General features: G+C 35.1%; 4 protein-coding genes across 13 annotated transcripts in view; 2 read left to right on the top strand and 2 right to left on the bottom strand.

Moving 5' to 3' along the window:
* The window catches only part of LOC136342415 (serine/threonine-protein kinase Nek2-like), a 43,103-nt gene extending 39,393 nt beyond the window's left edge, over positions 1 to 3,710 (top strand). For 2 of the 4 annotated variants that reach the window (XM_066288199.1, XM_066288198.1), the window contains one exon: positions 2,114 to 3,710. In XM_066288199.1, coding sequence (XP_066144296.1) covers positions 2,121 to 3,557 — 1,437 coding nt within the window. In that variant the 5' untranslated portion in view covers positions 2,114 to 2,120 and the 3' untranslated portion in view covers positions 3,558 to 3,710. The other 2 variants (XM_066288197.1, XM_066288196.1) reach the window with 2 other exon arrangements.
* A 92-nt stretch (positions 3,711 to 3,802) lies between these two features.
* ND-MNLL (NADH dehydrogenase (ubiquinone) MNLL subunit) lies at positions 3,803 to 8,676 on the bottom strand. Of its 6 annotated transcripts, XM_066288208.1 has the most exons (4): positions 8,536 to 8,666; positions 8,465 to 8,483; positions 4,570 to 4,742; positions 3,803 to 3,992 (listed from the first exon to the last, which is right to left on the bottom strand). In XM_066288208.1, the coding sequence occupies exons 3-4, from the start codon at positions 4,653 to 4,655 to the stop codon at positions 3,902 to 3,904; spliced, it is 177 nt and encodes a 58-aa protein (XP_066144305.1). In that variant the 5' UTR covers positions 4,656 to 4,742; positions 8,465 to 8,483; positions 8,536 to 8,666; the 3' UTR covers positions 3,803 to 3,901. The 6 variants fall into 6 exon arrangements, 5 of the variants coding, with proteins under 5 accessions (XP_066144305.1, XP_066144304.1, XP_066144306.1 ...); XR_010732637.1 differs by lacking the exon at positions 8,465 to 8,483 and having other exon boundaries at positions 4,570 to 4,809; positions 8,536 to 8,671; XM_066288207.1 differs by lacking the exon at positions 8,465 to 8,483 and having other exon boundaries at positions 8,536 to 8,676.
* On the top strand, positions 6,256 to 9,572 carry LOC136342416 (carbohydrate sulfotransferase 11-like). 2 transcript variants are annotated; one of them, XM_066288201.1, is made up of 7 exons: positions 6,256 to 6,419; positions 6,997 to 7,165; positions 7,216 to 7,303; positions 8,629 to 8,740; positions 8,798 to 8,942; positions 9,012 to 9,201; positions 9,267 to 9,572. In XM_066288201.1, the coding sequence occupies exons 1-7, from the start codon at positions 6,400 to 6,402 to the stop codon at positions 9,491 to 9,493; spliced, it is 951 nt and encodes a 316-aa protein (XP_066144298.1). In that variant the 5' UTR covers positions 6,256 to 6,399; the 3' UTR covers positions 9,494 to 9,572. The 2 variants fall into 2 exon arrangements, with proteins under 2 accessions (XP_066144298.1, XP_066144297.1); XM_066288200.1 differs by lacking the exons at positions 6,256 to 6,419; positions 6,997 to 7,165; positions 7,216 to 7,303 and adding exons at positions 7,827 to 7,966; positions 8,250 to 8,402 and having other exon boundaries at positions 8,470 to 8,740.
* Positions 9,573 to 9,833: 261 nt separating this feature from the next.
* Positions 9,834 to 13,671, bottom strand: LOC136342411 (prestin-like). Its single transcript, XM_066288182.1, has 13 exons — positions 13,057 to 13,671; positions 12,785 to 12,903; positions 12,542 to 12,702; positions 12,375 to 12,486; positions 12,145 to 12,320; positions 11,874 to 12,038; positions 11,713 to 11,817; positions 11,430 to 11,563; positions 11,000 to 11,375; positions 10,712 to 10,948; positions 10,485 to 10,631; positions 10,277 to 10,436; positions 9,834 to 10,214 (listed from the first exon to the last, which is right to left on the bottom strand). Exons 1-13 carry the CDS (start codon positions 13,254 to 13,256, stop codon positions 10,057 to 10,059), a joined length of 2,250 nt encoding a protein of 749 aa, XP_066144279.1. The 5' UTR covers positions 13,257 to 13,671; the 3' UTR covers positions 9,834 to 10,056.
* Between the last annotated feature and the right edge of the window lie 2,107 nt (positions 13,672 to 15,778).

Genomic DNA, 15,778 nt, shown 5'->3' on the forward strand with positions numbered 1-15,778 from the left:
TCTTATCCAAGCGATCTATTTTCATATCGTTGGGAGTCGGTCTGGAACTACACAATCCAGAGTTTCAGTTCGAGTGCCATCTTTGAGATTCGAGGGGAGAGTGGATATTATATTTCCAGGAAACGAAAAATTTCTCGGGATTATATAGATCGATGCTCTGTGATGCAAGCTGGAGTGGATACTGCCAGGAACGAATGGCAATAACAGTCTGGAAAGTGGTCAATTACTTAGCTGAAACATTTGGAAAATGGAAAATTATATTTATCTGTTTATAATCATATGCCTCTTTTAAAACATTTTCGAATTGTGAGATAATTAATATGAGTTCTCGTCAATCATTCCAGAGAAAACCCCAAAAAGCTACATAAAAAAGCTCAACTTCTTGCGGATTTCACAGTGACACAGATGTTTCCTAATTGTGTTGGTTATTAAAATGCCATCATAAAGATCTCGACGAGAAAATACACAGTCGACCTGGAATTCTTTGTTGGTGGTTTTTGATGAAAGCCCAAATTTTGAAATTTATGACTCATGTTAGTATCGGTCACGTAGCCCCTCATAGAATAAGACACTGAAAAATTCGTATTATTTCCTTACTCTTGTTAATCAAAAACCGCAGAAGAAATAAATGGTAGCAAAGCAAATTTATACGTTTCTGAAATTGACGTTACCCAAATGCCAATTTTATTCTCTGCGGTACCTCTCACTTAAACCCAAAAGCAGACCAGCTTGCACCATGACAAACACCAACCAGACTCTTCAACTGTGACTTCGGTACCACCACCATCGCAGACCAAATCTCAAGACGCATCGCCCGTCTTTGTCCGACTCCCACGCAAAGCAAGGTAAGGTGAAATTCTTCAAAAGTACCCAGTCAGGTAGCCAAAGAACCAGATGCTGTATTGGATCACATCAATTTTTGAATCTGAACGGTTATTTTTAAAGGTCTCTACAGACCGAGCGGAGTAAATGTATACAAAAGGTGCGGAAAATTGAGTCGGATTAAAGAGACATGTTTAAAGTTCCTAATGTTCAAGGATAATTGCCTGTTTTGGAGTATTTGTGTGTAATGCTGTATCCGATAGTCTTAGTGATTGATAGATAGTCCATGTCTTCATTTTTGGCCTGACTCTCCATAGGAGATTGGAACTCAATGGTGTAAACAAATATATTATATTCTAAAGGTAAGTCTTTTGTAATTTATTTAAATGCGGGGAAAATGTGGGTTCGAGGGGGCAAACATAAAAATCGACTTGTTATTTGTCTCTTTCAAAGCTTAATAAAAGTTTAGGTCTATGATACAATTGATAGCCGTGAGGATTCTCTTTCTGTGATAAAAAAGAGTAATTTTATACATGTTTGTATCACGGCAATACTAGTCCATGCTCAGATTCGTCATATTACGGCTTCACATAATTCTTGCTAGAAATTCCGTAATAATTAGGGGGTATTTAGTCTTAGAAGGAGGCAACATATTTTACTATTGGTGTATCAGAAACGACGAGTGATATAACATATTGGACCAAATAGAAAAGTAACGTTGGTAAAGAACCCGAAAGCTCTCGAATTTCATAAATTGGCAGCGATGAAGAAGACATACCGGATGATTCAAAATTTAAATGAGAAATTGATGGGTTAGATTTTTGCTCACAAAGAGATTTGAAGGAAAACAATTTATTGATGAAGATATATGTGTTAATTCTCAGTATTGAGATTTTACAATTTTAATCATAAAACTAAAATTTCACATTTTCTTATACAAATTAGTTCATTCTCGAAACAGGGTTCGATAGCGTCTAAGCTATAAGCATTATCCTCAATAAAAATAGTGAGCATTAGACGGGGTGTACACAAACTTGTGTTCTAATTGTGGCAATTCAAAATTTATAACTTCTACTTTATAAAAATAATGCTAAGCAAAGAATAGGTTTCCTTGAATCTATTTGAATTGGTATCAGTAGAAATTAATAAACCACCACGCCATGGTGGCACATACTAGTATAAAACGAGTAGTTGTGAACGTAAATTTGTGACTGAGCGAGCTTCATCAAAAACTTACCTTTTCAATATCTTGTAAATTTTCTGCAAACAAAGATTTTTCCGCTTGTTTCAGATCCCAAATGGAATCGCTCTTAGATTACACCCTTCAGAGTACCCCCAATCCATCGGCATTCTTAGTGGCCAAGCACAAAACCACAGGCAAACTCTACTACCTTCAAGGCATATATCTGTCTGATCTCAATTCTAGTGACCAGAAGACATTGACCAAAAAAATTAAAACTAGAATAAACTTGACGCACCCTAATGTGTTGCAGTTCTTTGAAGGCATTCAACACGAAGAAATCCTTTACTTAAAAACTGAGTTTTGCAAATTCGACACCTTATCCTCCTTTCTGCAAAAGGAATGTGTGGAAAAAGACCGGCAAATCCATGAACAACTTCTCTGTCGAATACTCTATCAAACAGTGCTAGCTTTAAAAACCGTAGAACTCTTTATGGGGCGTCTCAGTTTAGATACCATCCTGCTAGATGAAGATTTCAATATCAAATTGTATAACTTCCCTAATATGGAATATTATGTTAAACAACAGAAACAAAAAGAAGTGAAAATGTCCCAGCTGGGAGCTGCAGTTTTCGAGCTTTGCACCCTTAAGCCCTTTAACAAAGCCACGTTCGAGCATGAGCTGCGACAGCAACCGTATTCTGAAGCATTCAGAGGCCTTTTAACTTTAATGCTAAAGGATGGCACGGGAATAAAGAAACATATTAATAAGATCCTTTGTTACCCTTCAGTGCTGTTGCAAGCAAGCCAATGGAACAAGGAAGATGGCTGTTTTATGGAATATAAAAAGTCGCTCTCCAAATCTTCGAGTTCAGACTTGTCCGAGTTTGAGTACTCAGAGCGACTTGAGAAGTTACGCAAAAGGGAAGCGGCTGTGCGAACTAAAGAGCTGCTCATCGGAGAGCAAGCAAAAAGGCTTTCAGTGCGAGAGCGGAAAGTCCACCTAATGGAACGAACGGCAAGAGAAAAGCTGCAGCAGGCTGAATTGTACTTGAAACGTAGCAAGGAAGGCAGTACAAGTTCCAGGTCCAACAATTCCCAATTTAGTTTACAATCAAAAAAGACCTGTACTGAAGAAGTTGATTCTAGCTATATCAGCATTGAAGAATCGGATATTTTTTGCACGAGCACAAAACTACAAGTGAATAAGATAGTAAAACCTTCAAACTTTTCAAGGACAATGTCGGAGAGAAAAATACGATTCAAAGTGAGTCCTCTAAAGGACAGAAATTTTATCCGAAGAGGGACGGAGAAGAGTAGTTTGAGGCAATCGAGGATTTTAGAGGAAAATAAATTTGAAACTATTATAAAGCAGCAGAAAAAGAAGTCGTTATTTCTGACAAATGAATATAAAAAAATCGGTATTGAAAAGGTGCCTTGTGAGGTGAGTAATATCGGGTGGAGCGAGGAGACAAAAAAGCAGGCATTTGATATGCTTAGGATGTTGAATTGTGGAGACAAGGAGAATGTTGATATTAAGCATACAGTGCTTTAAATGTGTATTTTGTGTACTGTTGATAAGTGCAATAGTTATGTAAATGTAATATTATATTTTATGCAGTAAGCACTGTGCCTGCGTTAATTTTAATAAAATTGTATAAATGATCGTTATGTTCTATAAATACTAACATCATAGACAACACGAAACGTGTGATATAATATAGTCAATAAAATTAGCGATAGAAAGGAAAAGGAGGGAAACTATTTTTAACACTTTCTTGCTAAAGACAAATTACAGAATAAACCTTACATATTTGAAGTTTATTTACAAAATTTATATAATAACAGCTAAAATCCGACTAAGTAATAAATCATCCAGTAAATTAAAACTAAATTCTTTTAGGGCCAGGTTGGTTTTTCCCCTTCCTTGAGTACTCTTCCATACAATGCAGATTTGTCTCTGAACAAAGAGAGACGTTCACTTTCAGACCTAGAAATTATTGAAAAACCTTTTAACTATGTGTATTAGTCATTCTTAGGTTCTAATGCAACTGAGAATTTCAACTAGATACTATATTCAAGTATAAAAATGAAATCTAATTAAAGATTGTGAAAAGAACACAACATTTGACAATTTTGTAAAATAATACAAGAAAGTTTTTTTACATTGCTAGTGGTTGTGATAGTTTCATTTTATGGATTTGAAGCTAAATGAGGCATTTATAACTTTAGCTATATTTAAATTATGTTTCTTAACATGTTCAGATTGCTAATTAGTTCATCTATTTTGTCGGAATCAAACAAATCTTCTGAAATATGTGTTGGGACGTGAGTTGGTAAATGATATGGTGATGGAGGTTTTGGTTGCAGTATCAAGTTAGATACTGTGAAGTATATCTAGAAATGTAACTTACTTTTGTCACTCTAAGTAACATAAATTCTACAATGCTGTTAATGCCTAATTCGTTCTTTAAAGCAATCTTTAACACTGAATTGCTTCGATACAAAATTCTTTATTACTGTTACAATTTATAAAACTAAAATTTCGCAGCACCACTAAATCTCACCTGTCAATATATTTCCCAAATAGATATCCAAGCAGAGGAAAAGCCATAAAGGGCCACTGTTTAGGAAGAAGGTAATATGTTGCCATCTCTCAGTTCTTCCAACCGTTTAACTGTCTCCCGATCCCTAGCCTTGCACAGTTGTGTGTAGGACCAGTCTGCGTATATGGTACTCACTGTAAAGGCGGGAAAAAGGGTTACTAAACAGTACCTCTTTATTAAAGAGCCAATTTGTATGGCCATCTGAAAATATAACAGGAAAGATTGCAGTTACATCACAGGTACTTCCTGGTTAGAACAGGGTAAACAGATGCTTGCTCGTGTCGGAGAATCTTACCAAAAAAAATAGATATTGGAGGAACTGCTTGAATTGATTTAAAATTATTTTATGGGAAATAATTTATGAAAAATACGAAATTAAGGCCTGTTTGGAAATTTCTCTAACTTTTTTTCAGATATCTAACCTTTTTTACGCTTTTTGATAGCAAATGTCAAAATCAAATTGAAAGTCTCATTAGGTGTTTTCATTATTGCCGAACTGTTTGCACTATCTTACCCCTACTGCACCAGAGAATTTTTTATCGAAATGAATACGTTTTTTATTATAGTACATTCCAATTTAGTGCACTGGTGTATTCATCTTTTTGCTTTAAGTTTTGAGATAGGTATTAAGTAGTTTAAAACATACCAGCATTATACAAACATGTAAAACTTAATAATTAATGTCTAACAGTTAACATAAATATCGTTACAGACAAGAGGTGCATTTCAATTTTCTTCAGAATGAACATAAATTACTAAAAGTTTTCTATAGTCTATCTTTTTCCTAGGTATTGCAGAAAGTTCCTTCACCATAACATCAAGAACTCTTTAAAAATATATAACTGTAAATGTGCTTATTTAATTTATGGTGTTGTCCTCGTTTTACATACATCTCCTATACGTACTAAAAAGAGATCTTTATATTGCCCGCGGCAAGAAATTAGACAATGTTTAGATTTTTATACCAAACCAACTACCGGATTCTAACCTCAAATATCGAAACAGCTTAACAAACTTAGTTATTTCAAATATTCCTATTTTTCCTAAAAATAACCGGAATGTAATAAGATACCATATATAAATTAATCGAATTAGAAAAACCTATAGGCAGTGACCTCGTATTTATAGAAAAATAAGCATCCAATAGTAACTGGCAAGGTAAGTAACCCCAAGACAGTCCCCACTGGACCCCAGATGACCCACATAGATTTTGTGATTTTGCAACTTATTAACTGTTTTATAGCATCAACTTCCCCCACTTAAGTACTAAAATGTAACCCACACAATCATCAATGGTTTGTGATGATTTTACATATTCCACAGGGATTGGACATATTAATATATTTGCTTATCAAAAAACGTATATATTCTACCAATATAAAAAAATCAGTAAAACGTAAACCATTTAACTGATATAATTCTTTTTCATACACAAATTCCTCAGAAAAATAGTTTTACAGTACAACTACCAGACCAGTTATGTCAGCAGTTATGTTAGGATGATGTAATTAAACCCTTGTTTAAGAATTCTTGAAGGTTTAATATCCTGTAGTAGTATCTTCAGTATATTTCACAGCTAGTCGATTAACAACTCAACCTTGACTGTTAATGTGATATTGGAAAACACAGATGGTAAGATGTATTACTAATTGACTTGCTTAATTAGTTAATTTTTGCTTTGGGAAGATAGTCTCGTCCCATTTGTTTCATTTGTTGTACTGTTATAAGGAAGTGGTAAATTTTTTTTAATGTATGTGTATAAATGTGTTTAGCTGATTGTTTTTAGTTTCAATGGAGAATTATCTGGTAAGGCAAGTTTTTTGATAAGGTTTTCAGTACCAAACCAGTTAAGTTTGGAATGGCAAATTAAACCATATTAAATACATTACAATAACTCTATAACAATTAGATCCTGTTTATCACATTAATAGTCAGCCAAAAGTTACTTCAATCCATGTACATAACTTGTGTATGACATGTGATGTTGTATACTTCTGATTTGTTAGACTTTAAAATAGTGCATAGGAGTCAACATCCAAGGCCGCTTGTTTTGTAATGCAAATGATATAGTAATTGTATATTATTTGAACCCACTCAACAGCTAGAGATCAGTAAGGGTCAAATTATAAATGTGCTGTTAAATATACAGTCAACATGGAAACCAAAATATAGCTACTAATATATTTATATCTGTGGTTACATTTATATAACCTCAAGTTTATATATCTTCTAGTATTTGGTGACAATTTTCAGGAAATAACGAGAGGAATTCATAATCCTGATCCTATTTTGTATCTATTTTAATTAGAATAAACAGATTAATGACATAAATACCAACGGTTTTTAGGATTTTTTCCCCAGTTTGCAAGTTTGTATTTTATATTTCAGAATGACAGATCTCCCTACAACTACTAAACCGGAATTGACTACTCTTGATGAGGCCATTGATAATCTGTCTCATGAAGACTTGATTGAAATAACTCAAAGTAGCATTAAGAGACTAATAGCATCAGATTCTTTGCTGTCTGATTTACCTGTAGATGTAACTCCTGAAGAGGTTATACTTTAAATTTGACCAAAATCTATTTTATATTATTCTTCTTGTAGGTCTTATCACAAATTGCAGTCATACAAGGTCAGAGTATTACTGTGACTATACTGAGATATTCAGAGACCCCTTTAAGTGTTGTGGTGAGTTTTTTTAACGTCCCTAATTAAATCAAATTTTCTATCAGGAAATTTAAAACTTTTTATAAAGAAATAATTCTCACATAATCGTTGTTATAATTGATGCTTTTATTATAAGTATGTATGTTTTTCATTTGCCTAATAAGGTTTAGGCTAATAGTAACTACGCCATGGATTTTAATTTATTGGTTGTTGCAAAATTTCCTGGAAATATGTAATGAATTTCTTGTTGAGTTGTTGACGTAATACTCTGAGTTCCATTCATTATTTTAAATCCTTTAATGATAGCATTGGTATGTATCGCAAATGGGCAATCCATTAAATAACCTTATTGATACCGCTATCTGCGATCTTTAACGTAAAACTGAAGTAATTTGACGCAATTGCCATGTGCCTACTTTATCAAAATAAATCACGTAATCTTTGTATTTTCCGAATTATCAAGTCTATTAAATTTATACTTATTATAGATCCCACAACAAAACACCACAGTCCTAGATTTAAAAAAAGCCATAAAAAGACATTTTCAACTAAGATTGTTGAGACAAAAAAGCAAGAGTAAAATTAGTTGGAAGTATATTTCAAAAACTTACTGGTTACAGAATGTTACCAATGGCAAAGTACTTAAAAACGACAAGGAATTGGTTAGTAATTATGGGGTTGTAAACAGGTAAGATAAGAGTTATCAATGTTCCATATTCGTCAAAGGTTTCTCCATATTTACACTGAATTGTGACTAAAAAATCTCATCTTCTATTACGTTGATTTTAAGCAACCATAAAAGTTTTATTGAACAGTCGAAACTATAATACTCTAAAGCATTTTTCATCAGGATAAATAAATATTTTATATTAACTTCCTTCAAAACTATTACAATCTAGCAAAAAGTTTCCATCTCTTATAATAACCTAAAGTCTCTATTTCCGTCTCAACAACTTTCGTACCTCTTTTAGGTCTGAATTGAGGTTTGTGAAACGTGTAAAAGAAAGAGGTCCCACGGAAACTCATTGAGACATGTTAACTGCTAGTTATGCTGGTCCTAGAGTTAAGAAAAAAATATCGGTTTCGTATTTTGGTATTTCTAGCAGTCTTCTTGCCGTTTTGTGGTAAGACTTACGCTTATTAAATCTCTTGTTTATTGACTAAAGGGATTTATTTGAATACTGACCTTAGAGACGTATCTTTGGCTGGAACAAATCACTCGACAGGAGGATTTAATGTTGGGGTGTGAAAACTTACCTTTCGTTCATCCCTTGATTAGCAACGTATCCCAGTTAAGTCATATTCTAGTGGACCATGACCATAAACTGCTCTACTGTTACGTCCCTAAAGTGGCGTGTACTAATTGGAAGCGAGTAATGATGGTCCTGACTGGCCAGTCTAATGCTACTAATCTAGTCGATATACCTTCAAATATAGCCCACGCTAACAGCTCTACTATAAGGTATGAGAAATTTTGTATGCTTTGTACCGCATTTGATTGTGTATTATCGCGCTTTAGGTTATCAGAGCTTCCCAAAAACAAGATTAAGAATATTTTGAATGAGTATACTTTGTTTTTGATTGTGAGACATCCCTTCGAGAGGTTGCTCTCGGCATATAGGAATAAATTTGAGGATAACATTACAAGTTCTAGGTATTTTCAGGTGAGTCATTTATTTAGATGCAAAAAAGTCTTTTCAGTTTTCTTCAATAGTTTTTTTTTCCAATTTTAGACACGTTACGGCAAACACATAATTAAAAAGTATCGCCCAACTGCAACTATCGCCGATCAAAATTCTGGAGATAGTGTCTCTTTTACAGAATTTGTAACTTATCTCCTAAATGAGGGAGTTGACACGAACGAGCATTGGACTCCGATTTATGATTTGTGCCTGCCTTGCTCACTTAACTATACTTTCATAGGTAAAAATGAATTTCTTTTATTGATAAAAGAAATTATATCGTTCGCCATTGATATATTTTTTCAGGCCATTATGAAACATTGTCTCAAGATGCCAAAACCATTCTGGACATGGTGGGGGCTCCTCCAGTGATTTTTCCTTTGACTCGGGTGGGCCATACTAGGGACAAGCTAAGGGAATATTTTCAACAATTGTCCATTTTCACAATTGAACATTTATACAAAAGTTATTTGCCAGATTTTAAGTTATTTGGTTACGGATTGGAAGACTTGTTAGGATATGATTTAGCTTAAACTTATTTTTGTTTTTTGATACATATTGTGTAAAGGATCATTTTTGTATTTTTTTATTAAAATATTAAATAAACCTAAACAGGTAGTTTTATTGACAAGTCCCTCTCTCAAGCGAAACTACATATGATGTGTATGTCTCCAAAATGTTGATTAGTTTTAAAATGACAAACCAAAATATGTATGAAGGTACCCGTGTCTCTGATTTTGCCCACATTCAACGAACAGAACTGTTTTTATTTAGGTACAAAGTGATATTCAATTTTATCCGCAGGTTTTTGGAGATTTAGTGCAAGTAGAAAGGAAGCAGGTTTCTTATATACCATGCAAATAAAAATGCTACTTTTTAATTAATTAAAAATATATTATACTTAAAATATATTTGTACATAAACTATTGTCTGTTCGCTTTAAGAAAAAGTGTAGATAAACCCCTATTTCAGACCCTGTAGCCAAATAAGTACTGATAAACTTTATTTCCTTAAGAATAACATAAACAGGAAATGATCGATTTATTTACAATATGTATCTAATGGAATCTTTCTGAAACTTATAAATATTGATTTGTTACACCTTCTCGTCGCTCAATGTTTCATTCTCTTTAATCTGTGTAGAGAAGTTTGATTGAGCGAAAAGTACTGCATCATGGACGGTAGGGAAAATGAGAAATTTGCTATTCTTTTTCTCCCACCTATCACAGTTGGTTATCACTTCATAGGCCTGACCTGAAAGATGTATGATATTATATGACCTGGAGTCTCTTCAGTTCATATGATAAAGGTCATACCTGAGCATCCGGCTATATACAAGGATATGCTTAATTTTTCAAGATCTGTTTGCAATTGTCTAAGAAAAACCACGCCAGATGGGTCTAAAAACGTTAAAGAACAAAAATCGATTATTATTCCTCTGGCTATTAGGTCTTCCTGGTCGCTGCCGTACATTCCCTAAAAATGGAGCTATTGTAAAGTTGGCATAGAAATTTTCACCAGTACCTTCTGCTCTAGCTTTGCTCGCTTTCTTAAAATAGCAGCGGGGTCCATGCCAACCTTTTGGACAAAGAGATCTTTAAATGCATCTCTTGAAGCGAAACTTAAACCTCCAACAAAGTGGATAATTCTCAATCCAGGCACTTCAACAGTCTAAAATGAGAATAATTGAAATAAGAACCTTAAGTTAATTTTCAACAAAAAGGGAGGATCGCAGATTAAAAATCCCTTACTGCTTTATGCCTCTTCATCTCCAAATACAAATCGGTGCCGGGCAACCGGCCCAATATTGACGCCCTCGCTCTTAAACCCTGAGCAGCTACACTCAGTAACGAGACAGCAACCCCTGCAGCTAATCCCACGCTGATTTGCACTAGTAAAGTGGTAAAGAACGTCACTGCCCAGACAAAACCGCCCCAGCGACTTAGTCGCCAATGACGAGGTAAGTCTTTCACTTGCAGCAACATCCCCTAAAAAAATTGATACATTTTTTTGGGAGAAACCCCAAGAAGTTTACTCACTTTCAAGGCAATTACAATTATACTGGCTAAAACACATCTAGGCAAGGTTTCGAACACCGGGCCCACCCAGAGGAGCACTATGAGAAGGAGAACGCTGCTGACCACGCTAGCTAGCTGAGTCACTCCCCCCACTGTTTGCTGAATCATCGATCTGGAGAGGGAAGCGGTTACTGGGAGACAAGAGAAGATTGAGCCTACACAGTTGCTCAGACCCATTGCTAGAAGCTCCTGGTTCGAGTCAACCTCATACATAAGTTTTCTGGCAAATATCAAAGCCATAGACATGGTTATGGTGTAGGAGACCATGGTGATGACGATTAGATCTACCCAAATGAGAGGTAACAGCTCGAGTACTGGCATTATAGGTTCAGGAAGTCTGAAACATGCTCATATGTAAATCAGTGTCTTATTTCATGGATCGACTGTATACCCAGTAGGAATGTACCCCAAAGTGGTCACATTTTGGCTCTGATGAATGCCTGTGAAGTAAGTAATTCCGGTGCCGACAAATACCGCAACGAGCTCTATAGGAAAGGGCATCCTGCACTTTTTGGACAGCCATGGCTAGAAAAATACATATAGTAACAGTCGGATCTAGTAGCGGGGCAAAAAAGTTGAGAAGGGGCTTGTGAGCCCCCAACCTTATGCTGGGGAGTGAAAATTGAATCCAGTACACAATTGCTTGTACTGATCTTTCAATATTTGCAATTTACCTTAAAGAACTCATTGTTTAGTATTAAAATGGAGCAGGTGACCAAAGATATAATTAGGGCTGTGGTGTTGGGTTTTGTCATCGCTAAAGCTGCATCATAGACGCTCTAAAAGTTATAAATTTATCAAACGTAAATAACAAATTATTGCATAGTTAATTTACGTAAATAAATGAAAAATTCCCTCTCCTCTTTCCGACACTGAGACCCAAGAGATCTTTGAGTTGAGAAGAAACTACATGGAAGGCGGAAGCGCACGTGAAACCGCTAACTAAATTATCAGAGAGCAGGCTTGAAACTGCACCAAGGCGCAGGGTATACATTATGAGCTGAAATTAATCGTTAATACATTAATGTAATGATAGAATCACAATGAATTCAATAAATCATAACAAATACGGGACATGAGTAGGTACTTTTTGGTCCTTTTTTTACCTGTAAAATTGCTACACCGAAGGTTACTGTAACAGCCACTTGAATGTTCGTAACCTTCAAGGCATCAGGCTCAATGTTAGGATCCAGCAATCTTTGAGTACCATTGGCCATGATTTCTAAGTTCGAGTGTTCACTCACTACTTTCCCAGTCATCAAACAGACTATAGCAAAAGTACCTGTTAACAGTAATTTTCAGTCACTCCTCTTACGTTAGGTATCACAAAGCTAACCCATAGAAACGTGCCTGGAGGTGCCAAAGAAGAAATAGACTAGAACTGGAAAGAAGGCCATGTAGATGCCACTTATTGGGGGGACGTTTCCTAGCAAACCATAGGCCATGCCCTAAAAAGAGCTTGGTTAAATTTACGTTCATTACTGTAGGGTTGAAATCAGAAACCTGAGGAATATGCATAACTGCCACAGTAATCCCACTGACAACATCCGATATGAAGCTCCGTTTCCAGCTGTATTCAGGCAGCCATCCGAGTAGAGGAATACTACTTAGGAGGCAGTCTAAGGGTTTGATGGACTTACAGTAGTCTGCTGCCTTACTTTTGACTGCAATAGGGCATTTTTAAAATCGATCAAATGACGAAATTTTTATGATTACATCATGAGAATGATGTATTTTCAACCTTACCTGTAGTATAGGGTTTCTCATAATGTGCATCTTTGTGGAGCTCCTCGAGCTGATAGATCGGCCTGGCTATGTGCAGGTCGGGACTGTTTTGGTTCGCATCGTCTTCGTTGGTGTGATAGCTGAAAAAATATGATGAAAAAACCTCCAAAAAGTCAACTGTTTTGTTTTAGATTGCAATTTTTGCTCATTATCAGACGTCTCGATATATGTATGTGAATTATGCCTCAAAAATATCCTAAATCTCGAATTTAAAACTGAAAAAAAATGCTTACAGGTTTTTTGGGAAGTAGTAGGACTTATATTGCAGTAAGGGCGTTTTTTCGTTAACCATTTCTAATATGTCCACACAGCATACCTTTGTAAATAGCAACGGGGACCGGTCTTGGTTTGGCTTCACTACCCACCAAATTTGACTTAATCTAGGTTCATATACACACAAACGACTTGAAATTATGAGAATTAAGAACAACATTGATAAGGAAAAGATATGTATATGTACATATGTATATGGTGTCAAAACATTTTTTTAGCCAAGACCCAGCCTATTGTGGCCAATTAAATTAGTCTTCGGTTCCTGGTTGTTTGCATTTGATTATTAAGTAGTCTCATATGCGGTATGTAGCATTTACCACACTGATTCGATGGAAGGTAATGGTACCTTACCGCACGTCTTGCGGTAATTATTTTACTCCTCGTCATTTTTGTTTTGTTTTTATTTGGGAGGAGATCACATCGATTTCAATGACTCCGCGATTACACGGAATTGATGCATTTGCAGCTAAAGCATGAACTTTTTATTGACAAGCCCCCGTATGTTTGTATTTACATTGAAGCCCCTTGCTCTATAGGTAAAAAATGGTTTTGGGATGTGAAAATGTCTTGACCTGATTACCGACTATACAAGGTGTAGCATATCATTAGGAGAATATTTCAGATAATGATAGTACTTTGCAAATAATTATAAAAAGTGCTATTAGAACTATAGTCAAAAACGCATCTTTGTGAATATACAGGATGGCAGGATTTCGCAGTCCTTCTCATATTTTGTGTTCTCACATACTCTCTGAGTGAAATTTTTGAAATTTCGTGCACTTATTTTTTAAGATGCTATTTTGACCATGAGCCTATTAGCATTTGATTACAATTTTGCGGAATACTGTCGCTCCCTGAATTATCTCCATGATATTCTTGCACTCTATGTACGATTTTTTTCTTAATTAACAAAGGAATCGAAATGTTGCCAAAAGAATAATTTAATCAAGTAAAGCTTTGATGATGATTATGGAAAACCGGACTTTCTTTTTATACAGAGTTATTCACTTTATGCAGATAGAATATTGTGGCCAATATGCGAGGCTTTCAAAAAGTTTTATTTTTTCACTATACGAGGGTCTATTATGGTTGCTTGTTACAATTATTTTCATATACAGGGTGTCCCAAAAGCCCTAAAAGTATTAAAGTTATATTTTTTTTTATGAAACCTCCTGTATATTATTGAATTTTTCAACTCTCCGATCGAATCAAGTGTTTGTTCTAATGAGATTCAAAATACCTGAAACTTAAGAGTGTTTAAATAATTTCAATTTTATCAAAATCCAAAGTTATTTTTATAGTTTAAATCACAATCATAATAAACTTGCCATCTTGTACAGGGAGTCTAAAATTTAAAAATAATCGAATAAGAATTTTAAATAGCTATACATAATTTGATTAATTTAAATACAATACATAATAAAAAGTGGCTGTAATAAAGTGAGTCCTATTTTATCACACCTTCGTAAAAACATGATAAAAAATATTAATATTATTTTGGAAAATTTGTATCGAATTTTTTCTGAAATATTTCGAGTTTTTCGTCATTTAACCGCGGGTAGCGGGGCGTTACTGACCACAAAAGTGGCCAACTTTGTCTCCATTTCACCACTTATGTTTTTTTCCCTTCTCTTCAAGCATTTTCATCTGCAATTTTCTTTTAATTACATCCCAATCATCAACGTTTATCTCATTTATACATACATTCAGTGGAAAAACTATTATACGCAGCGACCCTACCTGTTATACATGGGTTCCAAAGCGCTCTTCTCTTTCTTCCCTGCCATGTTGAACGTGTTCCTCCTCTCCCACACTCCCAGTGCTAAATTCCAAAACCACCCACTGTCAAAAATCCACTCCAAATAAAGTGAAATTCTATAGTCTCCCGGACTTGAAAATCCTTAAGCACGATAATATCTAATCTGGTCGGCGTCAATAGCTTGCTGCCTGATTGAAGTAGTCATTAGTCTGGAAAAAAGCACACCTTTATATAACTACCCAAGTAGGTATCCTTTAAGGTCACCTATTGACTTTTACTTCCACCCATGAAAAGCTTTAATGGGGGGCTGCGATGGATTATACATTTAGGGTGGGAAAGATACTCTTTTGCAAATAAAAGTATTTCGTAGAAATCTGTACGTTGTGAATATATGTAAAACTTGAACTTTGTTGGGTTCAGAGGCTGGCTGATTAAGGATGTGTGCTATCGGGTCAAAAAACTTACATTATGTGCTCTATTAGATGTATCTAAGTGTCATCAACCACCTTCATATACAAGCACCACTTTAAGATTGGCCACGCACGTTTCCTTAGCTGCAGTTAATGAATCGATGAGATGGTCAATCGCAAGGTCTATCCAATTATGACCTCTTTTTTTTTATAGGTTCAGATATCACCTTGGATTTTCGATTTAATCAGAATTCCTCGCACTAATGGAAACATCACAAAAAAATATATTTTTTTTACATGAGACTTATTCATGCACTGCTGAGTACATATGTGCCTTACTGAACAAATCCAATTGTCGCACGCTGAATGGATTTAGCTTAACTATCGCAGATCAATGGGAATCCCAACTGGTTACTTACTTAAATATGGTTAAAACGTAATGGTTCTTTCTGCGAAATTGGTGATGGGTTTATGTGACTTATTACTGTGTTTTAAACTTTTAACTGGACAGAA

This window comes from Euwallacea fornicatus, chromosome 12 (genome assembly GCF_040115645.1).
Source record: "Euwallacea fornicatus isolate EFF26 chromosome 12, ASM4011564v1, whole genome shotgun sequence".
NCBI lineage: Eukaryota > Metazoa > Arthropoda > Insecta > Coleoptera > Curculionidae > Euwallacea > Euwallacea fornicatus.